The 17,029-nt window shown below is 40.9% G+C and overlaps 4 protein-coding genes across 4 annotated transcripts; 1 reads left to right on the plus strand and 3 right to left on the minus strand.

Moving 5' to 3' along the window:
* Window positions 1-107: 107 nt before the first annotated feature.
* LOC17900110 (pentatricopeptide repeat-containing protein At1g01970) lies at window positions 108-1,874 on the minus strand. Its single transcript, XM_006307633.2, has 2 exons — window positions 1,207-1,874; window positions 108-1,066 (listed from the first exon to the last, which is right to left on the minus strand). Exons 1-2 carry the CDS (start codon window positions 1,639-1,641, stop codon window positions 287-289), a joined length of 1,215 nt encoding a protein of 404 aa, XP_006307695.1. The 5' UTR covers window positions 1,642-1,874; the 3' UTR covers window positions 108-286.
* Window positions 1,875-2,584: 710 nt separating this feature from the next.
* LOC17897722 (brefeldin A-inhibited guanine nucleotide-exchange protein 3) lies at window positions 2,585-9,863 on the plus strand. The gene is made up of 12 exons (XM_023788970.1): window positions 2,585-3,981; window positions 4,200-4,517; window positions 4,682-5,036; window positions 5,135-5,557; window positions 5,689-5,981; window positions 6,250-6,523; window positions 6,831-7,330; window positions 7,415-7,736; window positions 7,827-8,184; window positions 8,278-8,927; window positions 9,026-9,620; window positions 9,711-9,863. Exons 1-11 carry the CDS (start codon window positions 2,816-2,818, stop codon window positions 9,617-9,619), a joined length of 5,253 nt encoding a protein of 1,750 aa, XP_023644738.1. The 5' UTR covers window positions 2,585-2,815; the 3' UTR covers window position 9,620; window positions 9,711-9,863.
* A 94-nt stretch (window positions 9,864-9,957) lies between these two features.
* Window positions 9,958-15,110, minus strand: LOC17899678 (kinesin-like protein KIN-UB). The gene is made up of 19 exons (XM_006306674.2): window positions 14,787-15,110; window positions 14,502-14,602; window positions 14,287-14,409; window positions 13,995-14,180; window positions 13,696-13,917; window positions 13,433-13,586; window positions 13,082-13,231; window positions 12,880-12,968; window positions 12,595-12,798; window positions 12,334-12,441; window positions 12,119-12,253; window positions 11,885-12,016; window positions 11,437-11,569; window positions 11,256-11,348; window positions 11,024-11,149; window positions 10,760-10,885; window positions 10,536-10,679; window positions 10,318-10,446; window positions 9,958-10,219 (listed from the first exon to the last, which is right to left on the minus strand). The coding sequence occupies exons 1-19, from the start codon at window positions 14,941-14,943 to the stop codon at window positions 10,059-10,061; spliced, it is 2,673 nt and encodes an 890-aa protein (XP_006306736.1). The 5' UTR covers window positions 14,944-15,110; the 3' UTR covers window positions 9,958-10,058.
* Window positions 15,111-15,532: 422 nt separating this feature from the next.
* Window positions 15,533-16,897, minus strand: LOC17899786 (peptidyl-prolyl cis-trans isomerase CYP18-1). The gene is made up of 5 exons (XM_023788971.1): window positions 16,796-16,897; window positions 16,632-16,706; window positions 16,250-16,411; window positions 15,919-16,077; window positions 15,533-15,787 (listed from the first exon to the last, which is right to left on the minus strand). Exons 1-5 carry the CDS (start codon window positions 16,796-16,798, stop codon window positions 15,704-15,706), a joined length of 483 nt encoding a protein of 160 aa, XP_023644739.1. The 5' UTR covers window positions 16,799-16,897; the 3' UTR covers window positions 15,533-15,703.
* Window positions 16,898-17,029: the final 132 nt, after the last annotated feature.

Here is a 17,029-nt window from a genome sequence, read left to right on the forward strand (position 1 = left end):
TAATACTATATATTTTTTAATAAATATAGTTTTTAAGTCTCTAAGTTTAGTCTTGCAATTCCAATTTAATAATTCCGTCCGTATAATGTTTTTGGCAACGGAATCTGTATAGATCAGAAGGTAGTACATTATACGCCGTGTCTAATATATATATATATATACGTACAAAAACGACAAAATGCAAATGAGAAAACGACATGCTGTTTTGGTGGACTGACAAAACAATAAGCAGTGCAGTCTCTCGTCACAGAAATAGCAACTTGAAGCATGATGAAGCCCACACATCTTAGAGGGGTCGAGACTGGCTAGATGAAAACTCCCTAAGAACTAATTCAACTTCTTCAACAACACCAAGCTTCTTAAACCACTGAGCCAACACAGCAGAAGCTTCTTTCTCAACCATTACAGACTCTTTCTCAAGCTCAACCAAGAACCCCAATGCTTCATTTAGCTTTTCTTCCTTCTCATATGCAGCCAGTACAAGAGCCACACACTTATCAGTAGCTTTGATTCCCGCTTTTCTCATATTCTCAAACGCCAAACGCGCATTTTGGCTCTGGCCCAAGACACTGTATGCGTTTATGAGCAGTCCACATAGCTTTACATCAGGAGTAATCCCCGCGATTTGAACTGCATCAAAAACCCGCTTGGCTCCTTCCGCATCCCCACTCATAGAGTAGGCTCTCAACAATGCCTTGTAAACCTCTCTTCCCGCACAGATTTCTTGGGAATCCATTTCTCTGAGTAAGGCCTCTCCTTTCTCGGGTGCTCCAGCCCTAATGTAGGCCATGACCATGGAACCATATGATCGATTATCTAGTGGTTCCCCAAGCAATTTGATTTCGTTGAAAGTTTCTTCAGCCAATTTATGATAGCCTGCCTTGCTATACAACTGAACCATTGCAGTAAGGGTCACCTGATCAATGGGAAAGAGTCGATTTTTCATGGCAAGAAGAGTTCTTTCAGCTTCTTCCACTTGGTTTAGCTTCCCATAGAAATGGATGATCTTGGTATAATCACGGGCATTCGCTTCAAAGGAATCTTCGAGCAGCGAGAATTCAGCCACCTAAGGATATTGGAAAGGAGCAAGATTGAATGATTCAAACTTAAAAAGAAAAAGAAAATGATGACAGATTCAAATCAGTCCGGTGCTAGATGGGAAAAACACCAATAAGAGATTTGGAAGAAGACATGCTGAGAAAGTACCTTGATATAAAAAGGAGAGTCAAGATCCTTCAACTCTTTAAGAAGAGAAAGCCAGTCAGCTCTAATGGGGCTCATCCTCCTAACCCAAGCACCCAACAAATCACAAAAACTCCCTTTGTCGCTGGAGAAGCAAATAATCTGCCTCATAAGCGCTTGACAACGTTTTGACATCTTGACAGGAATCCGAGTAATCGCCTCATCTTGTTCTTCTGTCAGATTCAGACCGGCATCAGCCCAATTAAACCTAGGGGTATCTTCCTTCTCTACTACAACGGCCACACGCGCGGCACTACATCTGCAACTACAGCGCCTATTTTCTACTAGTATTGGGATGCGGTGGTATATCCGCCGCCTATGGCTATGGCTTCCAGTTATAACTAATGGACATTTCAATCCGAAGCTCAACAACACTGCTTCGCAGCTATAAATTCCCATTACAGAAAATTTTGGCAACAACTTGGAAGACGGAAACAATTCATGTACCTCACAAAAGAAGTAAAGGCTGCTTCCGCCTTAGGATCATAGAAATATAACAGAACTGAGCTTCTCTGATTACTTACAAATTAATCCAACTGGAGAGATGCCCAAAAGCAAAGTTCGTAGACAGAGCAGAGTTAGAGTTAGAGTTAGAGTTGGTGGATAAATTAGAGCGGTGGAGAAGAAGAGAAGAGAAGACAAGACAAGGACTTCGTTGTAGCTTTGCTCTGCTCTACTAGAGACCACAAATGCCTGCTGCTTCCCTATGGGCCTTTATTGATCTTGGGCCTCCATTATAATTATGGCCCGTGATCTTTTTTCCCGGAATGATAACATACATGCTGCAGTGTACCAGCAATTTTGTACTAGCAAAGCATTATTATGAGAGACGAGTTTGCAATGTCAATACATAGTTTAAGAGCGATGATTAATTATTATTTCAATATTGAAAGTGTCTTCTTTTTGTTCATTACTTGCAAAATAAAATATACGTGCTTTTTGAGAATTAATTATTGATTCATACGTGTTTCGATATCACTCTAATATATATCCCAAAAGAAAGTTTTACAGTATTTTTGATAAATGAAAGACGTAAACACCATTGTTGATTAAAAGTTAAAACGATAGAACCATGACCGGGAGTCCACCGGGACGGTCAACAGAGAGATTTTAAAGATTTCCTCATTTACAAAGTTCCAAATTTGCCCTCAAATGCGCTGCTTTAAGTAAAAAGAAGGGAACAAACATAGCGCCACTGTTGAAGGATATTTAAGTAATTTATTGTATAGTAGGAGAGGAGGGCGATCCAAATCTGGTTCTCTGGGTTTTTTTTTTTTTTTTTTTTTTTTTTTTTTTTTTTTTAATTGTTGGTTGTTACTTCACTGAAGCTCACTTTTTTTTTCTTTTTGTTTTGGGTCTCGTCTTCTTCTTCTTCTTCTTCTTCTTCCCCTTTCGTAGATGTTGCTGAGTCGACGAGACGATACGACTCGCCATCCCTGATACGACGTTTGCTTTGGTTCGATCGCAGAGGAGGAGACAGACTTTGTTGTTCTCTCTGGCTGGCTACATACTCACCACTCTTCTTATAGATCTGAATTGGTGATTCTTCGTTGAACTCTCCACCAAATCTGGAATGGCTTCTACGGAAGTCGATTCCCGCTTAGCTCGAGTTGTGATCCCAGCTTTGGACAAGGTCATTAAGAACGCATCCTGGCGTAAGCACTCCAAGCTCGCTCACGAGTGCAAATCCGTCATCGAGCGCCTCAGATCGCCTGATAATTCTTCTCCTGTTGCCGACTCTGATTCTGGATCTTCCATTCCCGGTCCCCTTCACGACGGTGGAGCCGCTGAATACTCTCTCGCCGAGTCTGAGATCATCCTCAGCCCTCTCATTAACGCCTCCTCCACCGCCGTTCTTAAGATTGTCGATCCGGCCGTTGATTGCATCCAGAAGCTTATTGCACATGGCTACGTTCGCGGTGAGGCGGATCCCACCGGCGGACCTGAGGCCCTACTCCTTTCCAAGCTCATTGAAACCATCTGCAAGTGTCACGAGCTCGACGATGAAGGACTCGAGTTGCTCGTGCTTAAGACGCTCCTAACTGCTGTAACTTCAATTTCCCTCAGGATCCATGGAGATTCTTTGCTACAGATCGTGAGGACTTGTTATGGCATCTACTTAGGAAGCAGAAACGTGGTTAATCAGGCCACGGCTAAAGCCTCGCTCGTGCAGATGTCTGTTATCGTGTTCAGAAGAATGGAGGCTGATTCATCTACAGTCCCGATTCAGCCCATCGTTGTAGCCGAGCTGATGGAGCCAACGGACAAATCTGAATCTGACCCATCGACCACGCAGTCCGTTCAAGGTTTCATTACCAAAATTATGCAGGATATCGACGGAGTTTTCAATTCAGCTAACGCCAAGGGCACATTCGGCGGCCATGACGGAGCCTTCGAGACTTCATTGCCTGGGACTGCAAATCCTACAGATTTGTTGGATTCAACAGATAAGGATATGTTGGATGCCAAGTACTGGGAGATCAGTATGTATAAGTCGGCCCTCGAAGGAAGGAAAGGGGAGCTGGCCGATGGAGAAGTGGAGAAAGACGATGATTCTGAGGTTCAGATTGGGAATAAGCTGAGAAGAGACGCCTTCTTGGTTTTCAGGGCACTTTGCAAGCTGTCCATGAAGACGCCTCCAAAGGAAGATCCTGAGTTGATGAGAGGAAAGATTGTGGCTCTCGAGCTATTGAAGATTCTGCTGGAGAATGCTGGTGCTGTCTTTAGAACCAGCGATAGGTTTGCTTTACTTATCTTCTTGCAGTTTTTTAATCCACATTAGGTAGTTTGCTATGCTATCACTAGTTTCAACTTTTTTTTTTTTTTCTAAGCTTGCAACATCTGAGATTGCTAGTTTATCTCATTATCTCCATCTGCTTGATAGCTGCTTTACGCAGAATGTTATTTAGGTATTGGTGTTTCTTTTGAATATTTAGCATCAATTCATTATGAATCAGGTTCTTAGGCGCCATCAAGCAGTATCTCTGTCTCTCCTTGCTGAAGAACAGTGCTTCAAATCTTATGATCATTTTCCAGCTTTCCTGCTCGATTTTACTTAGTTTGGTTTCAAGATTTCGTGCTGGGCTGAAGGCAGAGATTGGGGTGTTCTTCCCCATGATTGTTCTAAGAGTGTTAGAGAATGTTGCTCAACCTGATTTTCAACAGAAGATGATAGTGCTACGGTTCTTGGACAAGCTCTGCATTGACTCACAGATTTTGGTAGATATCTTTATCAACTACGATTGCGATGTCAACTCATCCAATATATTTGAGAGGTATGAATTGATATGTTATTTTGGCTTATCTATGTTTTTATGTCCTGAATCTGTTTATTTTTGTGGTTTAAGAAATGGGATCAATAACTAGTGCGATCCAGTATTTTTTCTGGTATTGAAAGTGACATTTATTTCCGTATTTGTTATCTTATACCTTATTTTAGGATGGTCAATGGTCTCCTAAAGACTGCTCAAGGAGTGCCTCCTGGTACAGTTACCACCTTGTTGCCACCTCAGGAGGCAGCCATGAAGCTTGAAGCCATGAAATGCTTAGTTGCTGTTTTAAGGTCTATGGGAGACTGGGTTAATAAGCAGTTGCGTCTTCCAGATCCTTATTCTGCAAAGTTGCTAGAAATTGATGATAGAAATCTTGAAGAAGGAAGTCATCCGGTGGAAAATGGTAAGGGGGATGCAGGCCATGGGGGTTTTGAAAGATCAGAATCCCAGTCTGAACTGTCCAGTGGGACTTCTGATGCCTTAGCAATAGAGCAACGCCGAGCTTACAAGCTTGAACTTCAGGTTAAAGTTTTCCTAAGTTACCTAAAGTTTGATTCGGCGCTCATTGACTTTTGTCTCAGTCTGTCAGCTAAAACCTGATTTGGTTTTATTTATGGCAGGAAGGTATTTCTATTTTCAACCAGAAACCTAAGAAAGGCATTGAATTTCTAATCAAGGCAAACAAGGTGGGGGATTCACCAGAGGAAATAGCAGCTTTTCTCAAAGATGCATCCGGGTTGAACAAGACTTTGGTAGGGGATTATTTGGGGGAAAGGGAGGACCTATCTCTTAAAGTTATGCATGCATATGTGGATTCTTTCGAATTCCAAGGGATGGAATTTGATGAGGCAATTCGAGCCTTTCTCCGGGGATTTAGGCTGCCAGGAGAAGCCCAAAAAATCGATCGTATCATGGAAAAGTTTGCTGAGCGTTACTGTAAATGCAATCCAAAGGCTTTTTCTAGCGCTGATACGGCATATGTCCTCGCTTACTCTGTTATATTGCTCAACACAGATGCACATAACCCTATGGTGAAGAGCAAGGTACATATTTAAGAGGGTTTCGTAGAAAAGTTTACTGAAATCCCTGTTGAGGAAGTCCAATCTTGTTTGAAGCTTGTGTAATTGTCAAACAAGTCAACTCATTACTTAATTTTATTAATTACAACTTGCAGATGACAGCTGATGGTTTCATTAGAAATAATCGTGGTATAGATGATGAAAAAGATTTGCCTGAGGACTATCTACGTGCATTGTATGAAAGGATATCTAGAAATGAGATAAAGATGAAGGACGATGGTTTGGGTCCACAACAGAAGCAGCCAACAAACTCAAGTAGATTACTTGGCTTAGATACTATCTTAAATATTGTTGTTCCTAGGCGTGGTGATGATATGTACATGGAGACCAGTGATGATCTTATTAGGCATATGCAAGAGAGGTTTAAAGAAAAAGCTCGCAAATCTGAGTAAGAAGCTTCCGTTATTGTGCATTTTTGTTTTCCACACTCTTGTGCAGTGGTCTGCTTCACCCATGTTGATTTTGTTTCCATTCTTTCCTCTTTTGGGCATCTTTAACTTACATTCTGATAATCAATCTTTGGGAGTCAGTAGTTGGTCAGGTCAACACTACTGGCTTGTGGTCTTATTATCACTTCTATTTTGCTATGATTTTCATTCTTGGAATTACCTGAAAAAGCGTATGTCCTGGTTTCTGATTTTTGTTTTCCATTGTAGGTCAGTTTATTATGCAGCCTCGGATGTGGTTATACTCAGATTTATGGTTGAGGTGTGTTGGGCTCCTATGTTAGCAGCTTTCAGTGTTCCACTTGATCAGAGCGATGATGCAGTAGTTACAGCATTATGTCTGGAGGGTTTCCACCATGCCATCCATGTCACTTCTGTAATGTCCTTAAGAACGCATAGAGATGCCTTTGTGACTTCGCTAGCAAAATTTACGTCCCTCCACTCTCCTGCTGATATCAAGCAAAAAAACATTGAAGCCATAAAGGTTTGTATTTTTTTCTCATCTTCCTACCTTATATTCCAGGTACAAAACGATATAGGAAAACTCATTTAGTTTTAATTTTCATTCTATGCTGGATTAGCATTCACATTCTGCGTCTGAAATTTATGGGAAAAAATAAATATACTTTTTTGGTTTCTTTTGGCACTTTTCTTCTTTCTAGGAAATGGTAATCAAGTTAGCTGTTTCTTTGTAGAAATGAGTTGGGTTAGCTTGCAATTAATCATTAAAACACCAATGGATGATAAGCAGTGGTTTCTATGGATTAAGTTTTTTGGCTGTATACTGATAGGCAATAGTAAAACTGGCGGAGGAAGAAGGGAACTATCTACAAGATGCTTGGGAGCATATATTGACTTGTGTTTCACGGTTTGAGCATCTTCATCTGTTGGGGGAAGGAGCTCCTCCTGATGCCACTTTCTTTGCATTTCCGCAAACGGAGTCAGGAAACTCTCCACTGGCTAAGCCAAATTCCGTACCTGCAATTAAAGAAAGAGCACCTGGAAAACTTCAGTATGCTGCATCTGCTGTGATAAGGGGTTCCTACGATGGTTCCGGTGTTGCTGGCAAGGCTTCTAATACAGTGACGACTGAACAGATGAACAACCTGATATCTAATCTGAACTTGCTAGAACAAGTTGGTGACATGAGTCGGATATTTACTCGTAGTCAAAGATTAAACAGTGAAGCCATAATCGACTTTGTTAAAGCCCTCTGCAAAGTTTCCATGGATGAGTTACGATCTCCATCTGATCCACGGGTCTTCAGCCTAACAAAGATTGTGGAAATAGCGTAAGTTTCGTCAATCTTTTCTTTACAATAATGATATGTTTAGCTCAAACTCTCTTATTAATACTCTCTTGATTGTAATGACAGGCACTATAACATGAACCGCATAAGACTTGTCTGGTCGAGCATCTGGCTTGTGCTCTCTGATTTCTTTGTGACTATTGGCTGTTCTGATAACCTCTCCATTGCAATTTTTGCAATGGATTCTTTGCGCCAGCTGTCTATGAAGTTCTTAGAGAGGGAAGAGTTGGCGAATTATAACTTCCAAAATGAGTTTATGAAACCTTTTGTTGTTGTCATGCGCAAAAGTGGGGCTGTTGAGATCAGGGAATTGATTATACGATGTGTCTCACAGATGGTTTTATCTCGTGTTGACAATGTCAAGTCGGGATGGAAGAGTATGTTCATGGTATTTGATCCATCAAACTTCCATATATGTTGTTGTCTCTCTCAGTTCCTGGTGACAGATATACGTACTGAGCTCTGTTTGTTCTTGCAGATTTTCACGACAGCGGCACATGATGCACATAAAAATATTGTGTTCCTGTCTTTTGAAATGGTTGAGAAGATTATCCGAGACTACTTCCCACACATCACAGAGACAGAGACAACCACATTCACAGACTGTGTGAATTGCCTTGTTGCGTTCACCAATAGTAAATTTGAGAAAGATATTAGTCTACAAGCTATTGCTTTCCTTCAATATTGCGCAAGAAAGCTTGCTGAAGGCTCTGTTGGTTCATCATTGAGGAGGAACCCTCCATCATCTCCTCAGGGTGGAAAAGGTGGAAAACAAGATAGTGGAAAATTTCTAGAAAGTGATGAACATTTGTATTCTTGGTTTCCATTGTTAGCCGGTAAGCCAAATTCACTCTTGTTGTCATAAGTTTTTTACTTCTTAAATCAACAGAATCATGACCTTGACAGTTTTGGCTTTCTTTTCCGCGCAGGTTTATCTGAACTTAGTTTCGACCCAAGAGCAGAAATTAGGAAGGTTGCATTGAAAGTCCTGTTTGATACTCTGCGGAACCATGGTGACCATTTCAGTCTATCGTTATGGGAACGGGTTTTTGAGTCTGTTTTATTTCGGATATTCGACTATGTGCGTCATGACGTTGACCCATCTGGCGAGGATTCAGCAGATCAGAGAGGATACAGTGGTGAAGTCGGCCAAGAGTCTTGGCTTTATGAGACATGCTCATTGGCTTTACAGCTAGTTGTAGACCTCTTTGTGAATTTCTACAAGACAGTTAATCCTCTTCTCAAGAAGGTACTGATGTTATTTGTAAGCTTGATAAAACGTCCACATCAAAGTCTTGCTGGTGCGGGTATTGCTGCGCTTGTCCGTCTGATGAGAGACGTCGGTCATCAATTCTCAGACGAACAATGGCTCGAGGTTGTGTCATGTATCAAAGAAGCAGCAGATGCTACATCCCCTGACTTCTCATACGTTACTACTGAAGATTTGACGGAGGATGTAAGCAATGAGGACGAAACAAATGATAATTCCAACGATGCATTGAGAAGAAGAAACAGACAGCTTCATGCTGCCGTCGCAGATGCCAAATCCAAAGCTTCAGTTCAGATTTTTGTGATTCAGGTTAGTCAAGTCTTAGTCTGGTAAAGAAGCATGGATATATCGCACTTGATCAGTCTCATCAGTATGTGTATGTTTGTGCACTTGTTCTTTATTTGCAGGCGGTAACAGATATCTATGACATGTACCGTACGTCTCTCACAGCCAATCACATGTTGATGCTCTTCGACGCTATGCATGGCATAGCATCCAACGCTCACAAAATCAATGCCGATCCACTCCTACGTTCCAAGCTTCAGGAGCTCGGGTCGTCCCCTGAATCTCAAGAAGCTCCTCTGCTGCGCCTGGAGAACGAATCATTCCAAACATGTATGACCTTCTTAGACAACCTCATCTCAGACCAGCCTGTGGGTTATGACGAGTCGAAAATAGAAACCCACCTTATAAGCCTCTGCAGAGAGGTGTTAGAGTTTTACATAGACATTTCGTGTTCGAAGGAGCAGTCGTCTAGATGGGCGGTTCCCTCAGGGTCAGGAAAACGGAAAGAGCTAACGGCGCGGGCACCACTAGTGGTGGCTGCAATCCAGACACTGGGAAACATGGGAGAGTCACTGTTCAAGAAGAACTTGCCAGAGTTGTTTCCGTTGATAGCGACGTTGATAAGCTGTGAACATGGGTCAGGGGAGGTGCAAGTTGCTCTTAGTGATATGCTTCAGACATCAATGGGACCTGTTCTCCTCCGCTCCTGCTGCTAATGTCATCTTTCTATTTCTCCCTCGATTTTCTTCTATATTATTCTGATTGGTTCTTCTCTTTTGAGTTTTTTCTATATGTTTTTTGAATCAGAAAATTACGTTTGCTTCATTGATTGGTAGCAGCCATGGGAAGAGGTTAGCGTTCACGAGGTGTTTATTTTCTTATAATGTAAATTGTAAAATATTAGACAGTCTGTGTTTTTGACACATTGTTTCATAATAAGTCTAGCGAACCTTCTTTTTATTTCAGAGGTTGGATGAATCACAAAACGTGATTTCGTAAGGCGTTTATACAAAATTTAAAAAGTGAATGAGAAAAGCAAAGAGAAACAAAAAAGTTAAGTGTGTAAACATGATCATATAAAATATATATATAGAAAGAATACAGATGATGGTGTGTTTGAGAGCTGATAATTATATGTTACAAACATAGAACAAGTCAAAACTGGATGCCGAGCCGACGGATCTCAGAACGGAAGACGGGACTGGAAGAGAGAGTACGATGAGCCAAACTTCGAATGTCTTCTCTTGAACATTCCTTTGATATTCGCACCAACTCCCACAACGCTCCTCCGCTTATCATCTCCTTCGCATTCACCTCTGCCCCCACCAAACAATACCCAAAACACCAATGAACATGATGAACCACAACACAAGGATCATAAGTACCACAAAGAAAAGTCAAGGATCGCACTAACCATGCTGGGCCAAATGGCATAAAGCTAGCTCTATGTGGCGCCTGATTGGCGCAGCTTCATCATTAGCATGTTGTACAATCCACGGAAGAGCTCCATCTTCTATTAGTAGTGATCTTCCACTCTTCACACCTTCATACACTCTTCACATTAATCCACCGAAACAAGTAATGTCTCTACACACTGGATGACCTTGATGGAAAACTGGAAGGGATTTTTACCTTGAGTGGTTGCTCGGGACTCGCACTTAGCAAAGTTCGCAATTCCACGAGCCACCTGAGCAAGAACATCTGGATGTCCGCATCTAACCATTCCTAACAACGCTTTTATTCCACCATCCGACCAAAGTCTTGCTTGAAGTTTGTCTGCCAAACAACAAAAAAGCATTTCAGAAATTGCTCAGTGTCTTGTTCAAAAGAAATTGACGTTGAAGACGTTATTTTACCGTTGCCACAGAGATTAGCAATAGCTCCAGCTACCATGCGTAAAGTCTGTGGGTCCTCTGCATCTGCAGCTGTTAGAGATAGCAAGCTGATTCCACCTTGGTCCACTATCAATTGTTGACTCACTTCTGTTACCACAAATACAAAATTAAAACACATGAGCACATACTGTCCCATTAAGTGACGACAAGCCATATAATTCGTCTCTTTCTGCTTTCACTGTCTGTTTAACCTCCAATTATTAATCAGTATCCATAAGGGTTTACCGTTCATTGCCAGATTGGCGAGCGCACCAGCGGCGACTCTTCGGACAGTTTCATCTTCGTAGCTTCTGAGAAGCATTAACAATGATGTCAGCCCTCCAGCTTCAACGATCTTTTCTTGATTTGCTTCTGCTTATCAAACCCAAAGAAAGTAGGGGAACTGTGAGACCTATAGCAACAAAAAATCTGAACCTCTAGAGATGATCATATATGTCAGTGAGTGAGCAAAGGTTACCTTCAGCTGCAAGATTTGCCACAACTTTCACAGCATGAATCCTTATGTTTGCATCATCTGACTCAAGCAATTGCAAGATCTTTTGAAGTCCCACTGTTTCAAAGAGGATGGAAAGTTATAAGAACCATAAAGACAGTTGTACACACTCCGGCTCAAACATTTTAGAAGAAATTCCTATTACCTTGCTCGCATAGTGTAGCAAACGGTGCCTTCTGTCCGTTCACAGATTCTCTTGCTTGGGAATGCCGTGAGGGTAACGAGTCCGTGCCAGAAAATGAATTTCCTGGGGCACCTCTGTCCAAGCACCGTCTCATCTGGAAAAATAAGACTCAATTATCAGATAACAAATTTATGAGACTCAAGGTTGACCCAAAATCATTACCAAGACATTTGTTATCAAGTACAAGAAGCAGGTTAATAGGTGATTGTGAAAATGTGCCTCATATTGGTTATAGCGAGACTGAAGGAACTCTAACCGTGCTTGTACATTTTTCCAAGTGTTACAAACTACAAAGTATATTCAATGAGTACAAACGATAAAGACTAATCCTTGATTTGATGTATAAAAACAGTTGCGTTACAGCAATTAAAGGAGATACCTTCACACACTAAATTCGTAAACTTCGTACCTGGTCAGCTTCAAAAGTAAGCTGCACAAGTTGACTTCGTAATATAGTGACCTCTTCTTCAAGTTTCTTTTTCTGAAGAGCCTCATCCTCCAGCAGTTTTTGTAGTCTTGATATTCCAGCATCTTCGCCTTCCTAAAACACCAGAGAGCTTGGTTAAATAATATCTAAGATGCTAAATCATTTGAGAGGAGGAAAGAGATAGAAAGAGCCAAAGAGAAGTTAAAGACTGAGTACCCCTGATCTTGTCTTCAGTGTTGACTGGCTTTTTACTTTGCTAACTTCCTCTTCAGCTGTCTTCCTTAACCTTATTTCGTTCTCAAGTGATTCTTTTAACCTTGTGAATTCACTAGCTGTAATAACCCCATTGACCTGCAAAATAATATTTACTGGTAAAAGATTTGTACACTCCCATCACCTGAAAAGAAAATAAGAGTTCTGCTAGCAAGTACCTCTCCGTTGCGTTTACCATTCTCATGGTTCCGCTGGCTCGATATCAGCTTTTCTTCAAGCTTTTTAACTGACTCCATATACTCCATTTGACACTTTAGTTTCTCCTTCTATAAATAGAAAATTGAAAAAAAGAAATACTCAGATTTCAAAATGTACTGAAACAAAACACGGATATGAAACCATTTTCCTTTTTATTACAGACTTTTTTGGGTATATGCCAAGGACTAATGAGTGCCTCACTGGATTTTGCATAAACTAACCTCTAAGGCCTCAGCAAAGCTCTTTTCAACTTCTGATATACGATTTTGTGCTTGTCGATTTATTCTCTCCACATCATCATCAAATGCTTTCAGCTGCCTTTCATTTTCAGCAATCACCTTATCCAGTTGGACCTCAAGTTTCTTGGATAAACTCTTGTAATCAAATTCTTCCTTTATCTTTAACATATTCTCCACCTTCATTGCCTGCCCAATAAAACACTTACGGTTTTGAAAGCTTTCAATAGACTTCTACATTACAGGTTGGGTAAGGTAGTGAAATCCCACCCTTTGACCAAATAATATAGTACTCGTTGTCTCTCCTCTATGACGTGGCGAGGGACCAATGGTCACAATTAGGGATGTTCTTGCAGTGCCTGAAATGCAAATAACATATGTATAAGCGACTGATAAATCAGAAAAGTCCAGTTATTAGGAATTCAGAATTCAAGACACCAGGAATTAGCATATGAGCAATAAGAAAACTAACCACCAAATGAATCTCTCAATAAGCGAGTAAGTTTTGAATCGCGAAGTGGAACATGAGGGCTATTCTCAGCTATTGCATTGATGCATTTCCCTAAGGCACTAAGTGAAAGATTAATGGATTTAGCTTCCTCCAGCATGTGCCCTTCGCTGCCTGCATTGCAAGAAAGAAGGTGATAATGAGTGCGCCCATAAGGTGGAATCTTACACAGCATCAAAGGAAAAAAAGGAAATGTGTTAGTAAAGAAGTTTCCTGATACAGTTTTTTCATAGAGGAAAAAACAAAGAAATGAGAGAATCTGCTTATTGCAAGAGCTTTGACAAGCTATCTCATTTGATTGTCAGAGGTTTATACCCGACTTGTGAACACGTTCAGAACCAGCAAGATCAACTAGAACTAGCTTGCTTCTCCTAACCAATGGTTTTGATGGTCTGACAAAGTGAGAAGAGTTGTCCATTTCATTTGAGACTGGATCCTCATTATCAACCACCGACCTCTTGACATGTACCTGAACTATTGATCATGCATCAACTCAAGATAAAAATAGAGATGAAGGTAAAGGTATATGTAAGTCTGATGCCTAGGAAGTTTGAGAAGGGTAAACAGAAGTGGATTACCATGAGAATTGCATGACTTCGAGAAGATTCAGTATTCAATTTTGTATTGGCTGCAACCCTATGTGTTTCCCCAAGCTGAAGGAGCTCAAGGAAATTTTGTTGGTTCCTAATTTCTACATGGGTTGCCCCTGGCAAGGAGACATCTCCAGTTTTGGGGTCTTCGACAATAGCAATGTTGTCATTAGATGGGTCAAGGAGATCTTGGATGGTCTCCATATAAAGCTGGAGAAAGTGATAAAAAAGTTACTAAAGTGAAAAAAGAAAATGCAAAGAAGAAGTTAGTGAGGAATAAAGGAAACCTGTAAATATGAGACAGAGACAGAATCAGTGTCTAGAGAAGTGGCAGCAATGATATCTTCCATGGATCGAACCATGATACCACGAGCAGCAGTATCTTCATCTCCTAACCTTCCAAGGGTAAAAGTTTTGCCAGTACCGGTCTGACCATAAGCCATGACAGTTCCGTTGTAACCCTCAAGAACACTCTACATATATATAGTAAAAAAGAAAAGAGAGAGAGAGAGAGAGAGAAATTGAGTGGGGAAGATGAATAGAAAGGGTCGATAATGATGAAGGAGAGAAAAAAGGGACCTCAACAACAGGCTTGGCAACGACTTCATAGACTCGCTTCTGGGAAGCAGCTTCGGTAAGGACCTCATCGAACTCATAGGTTTCTGTATCCCAATTGTTTTTCCTGAGTTTCAACCTTTTAAGCTGGAAGATTAGAAAACAAGGGAAACAAATGAGAGGTCAAAGACATAAAATGTAATATTGAAGAGGAAGGAAGGAAGGAAGAGGAGAGAAACCTCAGGTTGCAACTCAACACAATCAGCAAAATCAGCATCAGCGACGGACTCATCTGCATTTCGAGGTCGTAATCTAACAGCGACTCGAACTCTCCCAGGCACTGTTACCACAAGCAAAAACATGGGTGCCACTTGAGAAGATATAATAAATAAATCCTATCTAAAAGGCGCGATTAAGGGACCAGCAAGACCGATAGAAATGATGGTTGGAAATTGAAATCGCATCTCAGTAAGTAATAGGAGAGAGAGAGAGAGAGAGAGAGAGAGAGAGAGAGAGAGAGGGACCTCCATTGTCTCCGAGAGAAGCAGAGGTGGAGCTGCGACGGGGAGCAGGCGCGGAGGAAGGAATCCTGGATTTGAAGGAAGACGATCTGAGATTGGAGCCGGAGGAGGGTCTCATGGATCCTCTAACAGCGCCATTTCTGGAAGAAGCCATAGCCATCCCACTATTATATATATACTTGCTAATACTATTCTTCTTCTTCTTCTTCTCTACTGTGACGACTGAGTTTATACAAACAGAAGAGTCAAATAAAATAAAATTCAAAAGAAGAGACGAATAGAGGAGACGAAAGAGAAGAGAGGACGAGAGTCTGGTTTTTATTTGTTTTCTTCAATTTTGTCTCTTCAATTTTTTTTTTATTTTTTTTATTTTTAATTGTGTGTGTTGTTTATACGTACAAGTATTAAAGAAGAAAAAAAACAGCAGAGTGATGGAGGAGGAAGAGGAGGTTGGCGGGGCCCACAAGAGTGAGTATATGAATGAAGACAGAGACAGTCTCGTTGTGTTTACTTTTACGGGTGGTTCCCACTTTGTCAAAAGAGAGAGAGACTATTATATTTGTTTTTTTCCTTTTTTACCCCTCCTACTGATTCGTGTTTTTTTGTCTTGCATCTGTGCTGTCATGTTTGGCTGAGCCCATTTGTTTGCCTTTTTTTTTTTTTAATAATTTGATGGCCCAACAAGCAGAATCCTATCTTCTTCAAATGACACGGATCGCTACTAATTATGGTGATACTGAGACCGTGCGTTTGTGTCAACTGAGGAGGCTCTATATATTAGACTAGACACAAAACACAACCCCTTTCAACGTACACTTAGCAATTGTTGTTCAATCCAGTACAAACTCAACTCTTTCACATGTCAAACCATCACTTCTGCATCATGTCTCTCAGCTTATATCAAGTCCACAACAATCGAGCTAACCAGCAAGTGGATTGGCGTGGATCGTCACTCGGTTTAGCCTTATCTCTGCAAGCGGCCTATCTCCTGGCCCTGTTTGAGTCTGCAAACAGATCATCCAATATCACTTTACATCAAGATAACACACACTTTGTAACAAGGGAAGATAACAACACAAGGGAAAAATTCCAACACTAGTATACTTGGGAGGAGTAAACAAAAACAAAAACAGACCTTTTCCATTATGTCAAGCACCTCGAAGCCATGGATGACTTTGCCAAATATGGTGTACGATCCATTGAGATGTGGTTGTTTTGCGTAGGTTATGAAGAACTGGCTTCCGTTGGTGTTTGGGCCACTGTTTGCCATTGAGAGCATACCTCTTGCATTGTGCTACATAAGAGAATGGAACCAGGTAAATCATCAACAAGGAGCATATCAAGATACTGGCATATAATGGAGATTGTCACCTCACTAATCATCAAGACAATTAATTACCACAAGTATATATATCCTTGGCGCAAGATGAATAAAAGAATCAAGGGAAACAAGAGATGATAATTACCTTAAGGGAGTCACGGATCTCATCATTGAATTTCTTGCCCCAGATGCTAGTTCCTCCTTTGCCGGTGCCATTAGGGTCTCCTCCTTGAATCATGAACCCTTTGATATTTCTATGAAATATGGTACCATCGTAGTAGCCACTTGCACATAACGCCAAAAAGTTCTGCATCAAAAACCCTAATCAAGGTTATACGCTGAAGAAATAACTAAATCCTAACCCCTCTATTATTATAACATCATCCTCGTCATAACGAGATTCTAATAACCCTAATTTTCGATTTTGAAGGAGCAGAAAGAATCCACCAGAGATGATAACATCAATTTATAATAAACAATCGAGAACAAAGTCAAAATCGAAAGCGAGAATCATGTGAAGAACTAACCTCGGCACTCTTTGGAACCTCGTCGCAGAAGATCTCACACTTTATATCACCCAGATTCGTGTGCAAAGTTACTGACTGCCAAATTTATTTGTTCACCACAGAGTCCAAAAATTATACATATGGAAAACAAAATAGCAAGAACAAACGATGAATCGACGTCTCACCATTGAAACGCCAAACTAGCAGCTAGCAGAGGCTTTTTCCCACTTCCTCGAGTCGCGTCGATGCTTTTGCCGCTTCTCCATCGCTAGTTCCACTATACTAGTACTAGTGACTAGAGAGATTCTCTGACGTCGCCGCATTGTCGTATTGGGCCTTATATGGGCCATCATTATAAAGATTGTGGATAACGAAACGGGCCGTTTTATCTTTCTTTGTAAACAATATGATCATGTATG

Source organism: Capsella rubella, unplaced genomic scaffold, assembly GCF_000375325.1.
Source record: "Capsella rubella cultivar Monte Gargano unplaced genomic scaffold, Caprub1_0 scaffold_1, whole genome shotgun sequence".
In the NCBI taxonomy this organism is placed as follows: Eukaryota; Viridiplantae; Streptophyta; class Magnoliopsida; order Brassicales; family Brassicaceae; genus Capsella; species Capsella rubella.

Coding starts and splice junctions, on each gene's coding strand:
- LOC17900110 (XM_006307633.2), bottom strand. CDS start 1,641: ATGGGAATTTATAGCTGCGAAGCAGTGTTGTTGAGCTTCGGATTGAAA. Junction 1,067..1,206: donor ACTCTCCTTTTTATATCAAG/GTACTTTCTCAG, acceptor CAATATCCTTAG/GTGGCTGAATTCTCGCTGCT.
- LOC17897722 (XM_023788970.1), top strand. CDS start 2,816: ATGGCTTCTACGGAAGTCGATTCCCGCTTAGCTCGAGTTGTGATCCCA. Junction 5,558..5,688: donor ACCCTATGGTGAAGAGCAAG/GTACATATTTAA, acceptor TACAACTTGCAG/ATGACAGCTGATGGTTTCAT. Junction 8,185..8,277: donor TTGGTTTCCATTGTTAGCCG/GTAAGCCAAATT, acceptor TTTTCCGCGCAG/GTTTATCTGAACTTAGTTTC.
- LOC17899678 (XM_006306674.2), bottom strand. CDS start 14,943: ATGGCTATGGCTTCTTCCAGAAATGGCGCTGTTAGAGGATCCATGAGA. Junction 13,232..13,432: donor TGAACGTGTTCACAAGTCGG/GTATAAACCTCT, acceptor CTTGCAATGCAG/GCAGCGAAGGGCACATGCTG. Junction 12,969..13,081: donor ATTGAGAGATTCATTTGGTG/GTTAGTTTTCTT, acceptor TTTGCATTTCAG/GCACTGCAAGAACATCCCTA.
- LOC17899786 (XM_023788971.1), bottom strand. Junction 16,412..16,631: donor AGGTTCCAAAGAGTGCCGAG/GTTAGTTCTTCA, acceptor TTTTTGATGCAG/AACTTTTTGGCGTTATGTGC. Junction 15,788..15,918: donor TGCTTGACATAATGGAAAAG/GTCTGTTTTTGT, acceptor ATCTGTTTGCAG/ACTCAAACAGGGCCAGGAGA.